General features: G+C 51.6%; 1 protein-coding gene across 1 annotated transcript; it reads right to left on the bottom strand.

The window, feature by feature from the left end:
- Nucleotides 1–7,538: 7,538 nt before the first annotated feature.
- Nucleotides 7,539–8,930, bottom strand: IRGC (immunity related GTPase cinema). Its single transcript, XM_063113074.1, has one exon. It carries the CDS (start codon nt 8,928–8,930, stop codon nt 7,539–7,541), a length of 1,392 nt encoding a protein of 463 aa, XP_062969144.1.
- Between the last annotated feature and the right edge of the window lie 1,023 nt (nt 8,931–9,953).

Genomic DNA, 9,953 nt, shown 5'->3' with positions numbered 1-9,953 from the left:
TAATACACTATTCAGCCAAATACAGTGACTACCCTCATGTCTTCTGCTCTCATTTGAAGACAGTGCCTACCTTTGGGTTAAATGCCTAGTTAAATAAATGCCTACATTTGGTTTAAAAAATAGAACTTGCCCTTATTTAAATATAGTACTTACCCTTAGTTCAAGTATCATACCTTATCCTTGGAGAAGGTGCCTACTGTTGGTTAAGAATGGTGTCTTCCTTCCCTTATAAACCTCATCTACTCTTGCTTAAAAACAGCAGTCCCTACCTTTAATTCAGAGCCTACACTCAGTTAAATACACCATACAGCTCAATATAGTAGCAACCTTCATCTTCTCAGTTAAATACAGTACATAATCTTAATTATTTCCCAAAGTATGTCTGCAAATTGGTCTGGCTGCCCAAAGTAGTCCTTACCAACAAATCCTGCCAATTTACTGTTTAATAAAGCAGTTAGTTCCAGTCCAGCCAGCTGGGTCTCTGTATATCCACTACCCCTTATGTCACTTCTTTGTCTCCCTGGCTTCCTCCTGCTCTCAGGCATACCCATAAAGTCCTGGTGTCTATATACCTGGTATCTTGGTGCCTTTCAAGAAGAAAGCACAACTGGAGAGGGTTAGAGGGCAGTGAAGAAAAACAGCAGGCCAGAGGTCAGGCCAGAAGTGGGGAGTCCATGCAGGTCTTTACAGAGAGGAGTTAAAGCCTGGAAGGTATGAGACCCAGAGCAGGCTCTGACACTGTCACTTCCTGACTGACCTTAGGAGCCTCCTCTCTCTGGCCATTATCCCAACAGTAAGTTGATCCTGATGGCCCTTCAGAGCTGTGATATTCACTGCCCTCTAACAAAAATGCTTCTAAATCCTTTGTCCGACTGCCCCAATCTGTGCAGAAACCCTCCTAACTGACCCCTCCAGCTAGATAACTGAGCTCCTCCCTGCCTTGTCAAGATATCATTCCCAGGTCCCGTTCCCACCCAGTGCTTCCTAGAGGGTCTATCTACTGGTTGACTCCGGATTTGCCAGAGAAGGGAAAGTGGAGGCAATGGCCAGAGAAGGGCATAAGACCCAGGGCGGAAAAGCACAAGATAGCACATGGGCTCAGTCCAGGGGAGTTAGAGCTTGAGTTTCTTCCTCCCCAGCCCCCAACACCACACAGCCTGGGGACAGAGAACTGCATCTTCCCAGTCCTTCCCTGCCACCTCCAGTTGGCCTAGGCTCAGGGCTGAGATTTACCGGTTGGATACACCTGGGATCTTATGGCTGGAGTTGTCAAGGAAGGCCTCAATCAGCACACTGCATCCTTGGCTGCCACATCTGGTATATGGTGGTGAAGGATGGGTGAAAGCAGAGGCACCTCTGGAAGCCTGGCCTAGCATTTCCACCACCAGTGCCTTGGTGACCTTGGTTCATAGTCCATGTACTGTCTCCAAGCTGGCCCATCTGCTCAGCCATCTTGACAAGGGAGTCAAGCTGCAACGGTAGCCTTCCAGGGAGTGGATGAGTGTGTACAGAGCTCATACCACACTGTTATGTCCAGCATGGGACTCAGGTTGATTCTTCAGGCCACCGTGGCCAACAGCCAGATATGCTGCTGCAGGGAGGCCTTCTCTAGGATGGGCTGTGAGATGTTGGGCATGACCAACAATGCTTGCTGCTCAAGGCTGCCCAGTTCCTTCACTATCGTCTCCTATAGCAGGTGGAATTCGCCCTTGCCCAATTCAAGCATGGAGATAAGGAAGACTTCGGGATCCTTCACACCCACCACTGCAGAAAACATGACCACCATTCAGTTTCTACATTGGAGCAGACTGTATTGTCCTGACAGGTGCCTGGGCTCAAGCGCTTGCCATGAGCACAGAACGTTGCTTTAAGAGTGTCAGCTCTGGAGCCAGGCTGCCTGAGTTCAGATCCCAGCCTTGCCACCTACCACCTGTGGCCTTGGGCACGATACCAAACCTCTTTGAGCTTCTGTTTTTTAATCTGTAAAATAAGTTGATATTGTACCTACTTCCTAGGGGTGTTGTGATGAATTGAGTTCATGAAGATGGAGCCTGGCTATGGCAAACCCTCTTGTTAGTTGCCCCAGGTGCCAGATCTGCATTGGGCACATAGCATTTGCACTACTATAACTTTGCAAATGCATGAGCCAATACATACCCTTTTTTCCTTAATGCAAGTGGTCTATGTCACCACTGACAAAAGTGCCAACCCAGAAGATGGCAGCTGTAAGCATTTCACTGTGGGACCTAGTTCAGTAATTCAGTGTGACCTTGAGTGACCCCTTTTCCTAGTCTGGGCCTCAGCTGGAAGATGGAGGGGAAGGAGTCGGAAATTCCTTAAGGATTCACCCACCCCATCCTGCCAGAGCTTGCACCTGATCCTCTAGCTGCTGCTGACAGCTTTTCCAGATCTGACTGGGCACACTCTCAGAGAAGGTGCTGGAGGAACAGCTGCAGGAGGTGGAAAAGTTCGTGTCCACCTTGGAGTGGATGAAGTAGAAGCGCTTGCCCTGCTGCAGGATCTTGCCAGCCAGCTGGGCATAGTTGGTGTTTAAATGCTCTAATGTAATGATGAAGTCATAACAGTCCAGCAGCACCTACTGGAAGTATTTGTCAGCCTGGAAGGTGGGAGTGCCTGTGCCCAGCAGGTCCCAGATGACGACTCTGGATACTTGGTGTGCAGGTATGGCATGGGGTCCACAGTCATTTCCACCACACCCATGCAGGCTGAGTTGGGGTCTTTGTCTCCCAGCCTCTGGATGGTATTGACAAAGGTCAGCTTGCCTGAGCCTGTCCCCATTAATGCCAGTGTCCAGCCTGACATTCTCCAGAAAATGAAGTGTGGACTGCAACTTGGCAACTACTGCCAGCAGGTTCCCTGTCCTGAAGGCTTCCTTTAGAGACCTGACCTCCTCCAGTGACAGCATTAGTGTCTTTAACTGGCTGAGGCTTGGCTGGGCTTTGCTTGCCATGGGCTGTCTGATCCTAGTTCTCTGTCTTCAGAACTTGGTGGCCTTCAACAAGACAGGTAAGGGAGTATCTTCACTCTGAGTTTCCCTCTCTATTGCCCTATCTAGATACTGTCATAAATTTAATATAGTTGCTGCCTCAGCATCCATTTTTAGGCATAAGTTGTTTGAAATCCGGTCATACCACGTCACATTGGCCTAGTCGAAACTTCCCCTCACTTTGTGTTTGTTTGTGACATAGCCCACTCGTTCCTCCTCTCACTGGCCCCAAACCCAACCCTCCCACAGCAGCTGACTATGACAAAACCTAATGGTCAACATCAGAGTCATAGAAATAAGTTCCCCCCTTTGAGCTTATTTACATGCCAGTGTAAATATATTTATAATTGCCAGTCCACAACTCCCACAGGAAAGCCTAAGGGATAATGTCCACATCCCTTAATAAAGGCATAGGGCCACAGGTCCTCTCCCTACCTCTGTCTCTCTCGCTCACTCGCTTTGCCTCCCACTGGTTGAGCTTTCTGTCACCTCCCTTCCACAGGCACCTCTAACCTCTCTGGAACCTGTGAGGAGTAAATTTCTTCTAGGCATTTTGGTTTCACCTCCTTCTTGTGTCTCACCTGACTCACACATGAACCTAACTGCCCTGGTGAGGGCTCTCCTAGAGTGGCTGTCTTGACTCTCGAGAGGGAAACCTCAATGCCAAATTTAAAAGAAACCATAATAATAGAAAACACAACAATGCCCAAAGTGTTTGAGGCATCACCAGTAATAGTACCAAGAGTGTAACAATTTGCCAAGCTAAATGCTTTATTTTAGTTAACTTTATTCATCACTGCCGGGTACTCCTGGCTCATAACAGCCTGGAAAAAGAGATTCACTTACTATCCTCATTTGGCACTGGGGATGATTTAACATACCCGAGGCTGCCAGCTGGTGCATTGGTTGTTGGGAATGGGACTGAGGTCTTCTGATTCTAGAATTCAAACTCTTAAATAAATTTTTGGCATTTACCATGCACCGGGCACAGTTATCAATAATATAGGACAATGAAAGAGCTGAAACCCTCACTGTTCTAACCACATGCATAATTTTATTTTTTTTTAAGATGACCGGTAAGGGGATCTTAACCCTTGACTTGGTTGTCAGCACCACGCTCACCCAAGTTAGCCACGGGCCGGCCCCATGCATAGTTTTATTAAGTCCCTGTTTTACAGAGTAGGAAACAGGCTTAGGAAGGTAAAAATCACTTGCTACATATCTTTCAGCCTGCCCCAGAGCCAGGACATAGACCAGCTCCCTTGGATCTTTTTGCCATACAAAACCTCCAGATCATTGCTGTTGAGTGCCCACTAAGTGCTAAGACTTCTTTGGGTGCTGCAGTCCTAGACCTGAAGGAAAAGACAGGCCCAGTGGGTCTGCTGCATCTGTGCAACATTTGCCCATTGCACCCATGCTGCCTAGCTTCTGACTACTTACATCTGCTCAACCGTGGAGCACACCTTGTCAAGCCCTGTCCTGCCTTGGAGTTCTCACTAGTATGATGGACAGGGACAGCCAGGGCAGACCCCCTGGGACTGCATGATCACATCTAGTCCCAACTGTGCCAGGAACTTGCTGGGTCACATGGGGCAGGTCACATCTCTGCTGTAACCTTTATTTCCCCCTTCTGTAAGGGATGGGACAGGATAAAGGTGTCAGTCTTCTCACCTGTGAAATGGAGAGCCGACTCCTTGGAGTCTTCTCAGCTCTGCAGTTTTAGGAAGACTCAGGGTTTTACTCTTGGTGAGGTTCAGGCAGAGGCCAGCTTGGGAAGGACCTGGAACATCAGCCTGAGCAGCTTGGTTTTATCTCAGAGTAGCCACGGAAGGTTTGAGCAGGGAAGGAAGAGGGCCACTGTGGACATTAGGAAGATCCTTCTGGGGCCTTATGGGGTACCTGGGAGAGGAAGCAAGAGGCTGCAGCAAGAGGTGGCAGGAGAGGGTGAGGCCTGAACTGGCATGGGCTGAGGGGGTCAGGATGGGGGATGGGGACAGGACGTGGAACCAGTTGGCTGAGGGGGGTGAAGAGGAGAGGGGAGACTTTCACATGTCATATCCTGGCCTTTCCATCCCAGCCCCAGCGAGGCCAGGAAGTCCTGTGTTTAGGATAAAGTCTGAGGGTCCACAGGGAAGAAGGATGTGAGCTGGACTGGAGCATGGATTTGGAAGGGACCATCAGTCTTGGGCATCTGGGGGTCTGGGACTTTTCTACCATGATCCCCTATACTCTCTTTGGTGCAGAAATGCCCATGTGAACCCCAAGTAGTCTTGGCAGAGCCAATGGAGAGGCCTCCCGAGAAAAGGGGAGTCCTTTTGCAAAGCACAGGAGCCCTTCAGTAAAGGGAACCCTCTAATCCTACAGGTAAAAGCAGACCATCTTCTTAGGGACTGTTCCTAGAGTCAGGGGTAATTTGAGGCCTCCAAATGAGGCTAGAACCATCACCGGTCCTGGAAAAATCCACAGGAATATATGTGAGCACTTAGGGGTGAGGCCAACTTCGTTGCACCTTGGTCCCCTCTGCCACCGCCTTGTACATAGCCTCCAGAGCTGCCTTATGACCTTCATGAACCTTGGAGGGTTTGCCCAAGATGTAACCACATGGGCTGGATCCTGGACTCCATCCTTCCTCAACCCCACATGGCAGAGGAGGCAAAGCCTGGGAGAGGACTCAGATCCTGGTTACTGTTTCCCCCTAGGACGGCTGCTGTCTTACATTCCCCTCCACCCCAGCCAGGCATCCAGGAGACTCTCCCAAGGGAGACCCAGGTCATATTACTGCTCCCCAGCTGCTGGAGCTGAAAGGCGAGTCTCTTCCACCTCCCAGGACCCTGAATCTCCCCCCACCACTCGCAGTCATTGGCCAGTTTTTCCAGTCCCATCCATCTTCCCCCTGCCCCTCTGAGTTCCTTGAGCCCTGGATGTGAGTTCTCATCTTGGGCTGCAAAGTTTATACTGCCTGCTGCCCCCAGGATCCCAAGCCCAGGAGGAAGTGTTCTTCACTGAAACATTTCTGGGCCCTTAGCCCAACCAGCTGTGTTGAGTGGTGAATCAGCTCCTGTCCTCAAGGTCCTCAAGCCTCAGGGAAGCTGCTGCCCTCCCAGCTCCTCTGCCTTTGGCAGTTTTTCTTATTTTTACACAGGGCAATCTCACTGGCTCCCAGCATTAGCCCTGCCCTGTTCTGGCTGCCATCCCTTTGCCCATACTGTGTAAACTCACCCTCTTCCCTGCACATAAATCCAATCCTTACCTGACCCTTGTCTGAGCCCACAGAAGCCCTTGGGGCAGCCCCTGTCCTGTCCAAACACCTCAGTCTGGTAGTTCTTTTAATTTTTTAAACACGTGTGATCCTTGACTCAGCAGGTAAGAGTTTAGGCTTGGAGAGGTATGAGGGTGTATTTGATGTATATGATGATTCACTTTTGCATCCCTCCAAGAGCCAAGCACAGAGCAAGGCGCCTTGTAAGTTTGGTCTTAGGATTTGGTCTCACAGGGACACTTGGGCCAGATACAGATACCCTCACCCATTGTGTTGCATGTACCCCCTGTCACTCGCAGCCACATGCAGCTTTCACAAACCCCAATGCACAGTCACTGTCATTATCAGACCCACAGCCTTCCAGCACAATTCAAGTATACACACGCAAACACACCCCTGCCAGCCACACATACACAACCACACAAAGACTCAGCAAACAACTCACAGTCTTAGACCCATGGCATAAAAATCAGAGACTTATAAGATTACTCCCAATCACAGATGCACCAGAAATCTTACCATGCATATTCACACTCAGAGAGACACCTGCAGTCTTTCTGAAACGAGACTCAGTCTAGGCCGTGGAGTTGAGCCTATGGCCTCCTCTCTTCTTTGATGCTCATGGAAACCATACGCTCGCCCTCTCACCACAGTCCACATGGAGGTGAGCCCCATGGCCACCTAGCCTCTCTCCCTCACTCCCACCAACGATCACTCACAGGTGGCAGAGCAGGCCCAGGATACCTGCTCTTTCCACCTGTTTCACACAGTTGCTAGGCACCATTGTGCCAATCCCAGGTCCCAATTGGCTGCCTCTCCAGAGGCAGCCTTTGGGACACTGGGGTTCTCAGAAAGGGACATGAGACTGAATGTAAAGCACCTTAGCAGGACCCAATCGCCACTCAACCACCCACATGAACTGACGATTGGCTCCTGTCTGGGAACCAGGCTGTGCTGCCCACCACACAAATCCCCCTTGATCACTTGGGGACCAGGGAGAGTGACACCACCGAGCAGCCCTGGGCCCACCATGTATACCTTGAACCTCTCACCCCAAGGTCAATTCCTATCCTCATTCAGTCTATGCCTCTTGGACTCGGGCCCACCTGCCTCCCTCAAAATGGTGAGTTCTCGCCCCTCCCTCCAGATCCCCCCTCCACACTCTGCCCTCAACAACTGCAGCTCTCAATTCACCACACTGGCTCTTTGGTTAGTTGGTTGGTTTTGTTAAGGCTTGGTTTGTGGGTGAGGCAGGGGCTGGGAGCTGCACTTTTATTTCTCTTCTAAGTCACGCTTCTTCCAGCTGTCAAGAAAGTACTTGAGAAGGAGGCCGAGCTTCCGGCCGGTCGAGAGCGGGGCTTCCTCGCTGCCTCCCTCCCTTGATCCCCGCTTTTCCACACCATTGTCACCAGCTGCCTCCAAGCTGACCTCAGTCTGGGGCTCATCCTCCTCCAGGGCTTTGATGCGGACCCGCTGGGCATCCTCAGCCATCTCATTGAGACAGCCCTGGAGCATGGTGTAGACAGTGCCAAAGCTGATGCCACCAGCCACCAGCGTACCAAACACAGGGATGCCCTTCTCAAAGGCACGGGCCACCCGCATGGCGCCATCGGACGACTGTGAGTAGAGCCGCAGGACAGCCTCAGGCGAGACCTCATTAGCCAGCGGGGAGCGGATGACGGAGCGCAGGTCCCCCGCCTGTTTGCCCACCTGCTCAGCCAGCTTGGCCAGCGAATCATCGTCCAGGCCAAAGCTGCGGTGATAGCCGCGCAGCGAGCGGATGAGCAGGGCGTCGTCGTAGGCGGCCGCCAGCCCTGGCACAGGCAGGGCCTGGATAACGCCGGACACCAGGGCCGTCTTGAGCACTTGCTCCTGGAGCATGTCCTTCTTCTTCTGCAGAGCCTCCAGTGAGATACCGGGCAGCGACAGCAGGCCAGCGTGGCGCCGGTGGGCAGGCAAGTCGTGCTCCCAGGTGGACAAGAGCATCGGAAAGTCGTAGTGGGCCGGTGAGAGGTTGGACACGAGGAAGACGCGGGGGTCGGTCACACCGACCGCCCGCAGCCGCTCGGCACAGTGGTCTCGGATCTCCTGCAGGACAGCGGCCTCGCTGAAGCCTGAGGGCCGCTGGGTTCGCGTGGCCACCAGGTCCTCATCCACCTTTGTGCGCACAAAGTAGAACTTCTTGCCCTGGCGCAGGATCTCTGAGGCCAGGCGGGTCTCAACAGCCCCGCAGCGGTGGGCGGAGACCAGCAGGAAGAAGTCATAGCGGCCAAAGGCCACCTGCTTCAGGTACTTGTCAGCCGGGCAGCCTGGAGAGCCAGCCCCTGGCAGATCCCACAGGGTCACGTCAGGAAACTGTGGGTGCGGATAGGGCGAGGGTTGCATTGTGGTCTCCACAACGCCTGTGCGAGCTGCGCCTGGGTCCTCAGCTCCCAGGCCACGCAGGGCGTTGATGAGGGATGACTTGCCAGCTCCCGACTCACCCGTGATGCCCACCTCCAGACGGGTGCTTTCCGAGGAGGCCAGCAGCTCCCGGAGGCGAGAGGCAGCCTGGGGAATGTCACCTGACTCAAAGGCTGTGCGCAGGGCCTCCAGCTCTTCCTTTGCCATGAGGATGGTCGTCTCCTCCTCCCCAGACACCATGGGCAACTTCGAAGTAGCCATGGTGACCAGTGGTTCCGAGAGTGGCAGGGGAACAGGGGAGAGTCCCAGGACGCGTGATCCTCAGCGTCTGTGGAGGAGAAGGGAGCAGTTCACAACTCCTGGGACTTGGCATGGGGCAGGGAGAGAGAAAGCAAGGGTATGAAGGAAATCTTTCTGGAACCCCACCACTCCCTCTTCCTCAAGAACCCGCGGTACATTTTTGGCATGAGTTAGGGGTGTGGAGATACTAACATTAATAAAGCACACGTATTTCACGGGGCCTTAACCTTTATCTTAGTAGGACCAGAGTCCTTAGTTTTAGCAGGGCCAAAGCCCTGTAGTTTAAGGAATAGCCTAACTTTTTAGAATTACACATAGAAATGCTAAACTTGGGAAAAACAGAAAACTTTCTCAGGACTAAAGTCTCTGTTGTAGATAAGACAATTGTAACACAGCAAAAGTGATTGCTCTAAGGGCAGTCGTCCATGGTGCAGCTAAACCTAATGATGGGAAAGTATGTGAGCTAAAGGCTTCAAGGCTAATGGTTGGGTTATGTTCCTCATCTTGCCTTCAATTATTTCTTTCAGTTTCTTGGGGAACTAAGTGTTGCCATGATGATTATCTCATTGTTTCTTTTTGTACTTCACATAGCTTAGTTTTTTTGACTCCTTAAATAGTAAATTGCTTACACTATGACTGATTAACCACCTTTGTTCTTTTCTGTAACTTTCTTGCCTGGGCAATAAAAACTGAGAGAAAACCTTATTTGGGGTTACTCCTGGGATCCTCCTCTCTTGAGGGAATTCCTCCTGGGATTAACCCCTTCGAGCCTCTCATTGCTCTGGAGAAATGGGCTTTGAGTAATCCTTTTCGTCTCCATCACCCTCAGAGAGGTGACAAGGGGGCTTTGGAGTCTCACAGGCCCCGACTCATGTCCTGTCTCTGCTACTAATTTTCTTTGTGACCTGAAGCAAAATGAAGCCCCTCTCTGGGCCTGTTTGCTCCTCTGGATAATGGGCATGATGGTCGGCTGCCTCCTGAGGC

Source organism: Cynocephalus volans, chromosome 10 (genome assembly GCF_027409185.1).
Source record: "Cynocephalus volans isolate mCynVol1 chromosome 10, mCynVol1.pri, whole genome shotgun sequence".
Lineage (NCBI taxonomy): Eukaryota > Metazoa > Chordata > Mammalia > Dermoptera > Cynocephalidae > Cynocephalus > Cynocephalus volans.
The sequence above is the reverse complement of the archived record's forward strand: the minus strand, read 5'-3'. Positions and strand labels throughout refer to the sequence as shown.

Bases quoted from the DNA above. Each gene is read 5' to 3' on its own strand.
- IRGC (XM_063113074.1), bottom strand. From the start codon at position 8,930: ATGGCTACTTCGAAGTTGCCCATGGTGTCTGGGGAGGAGGAGACGACC.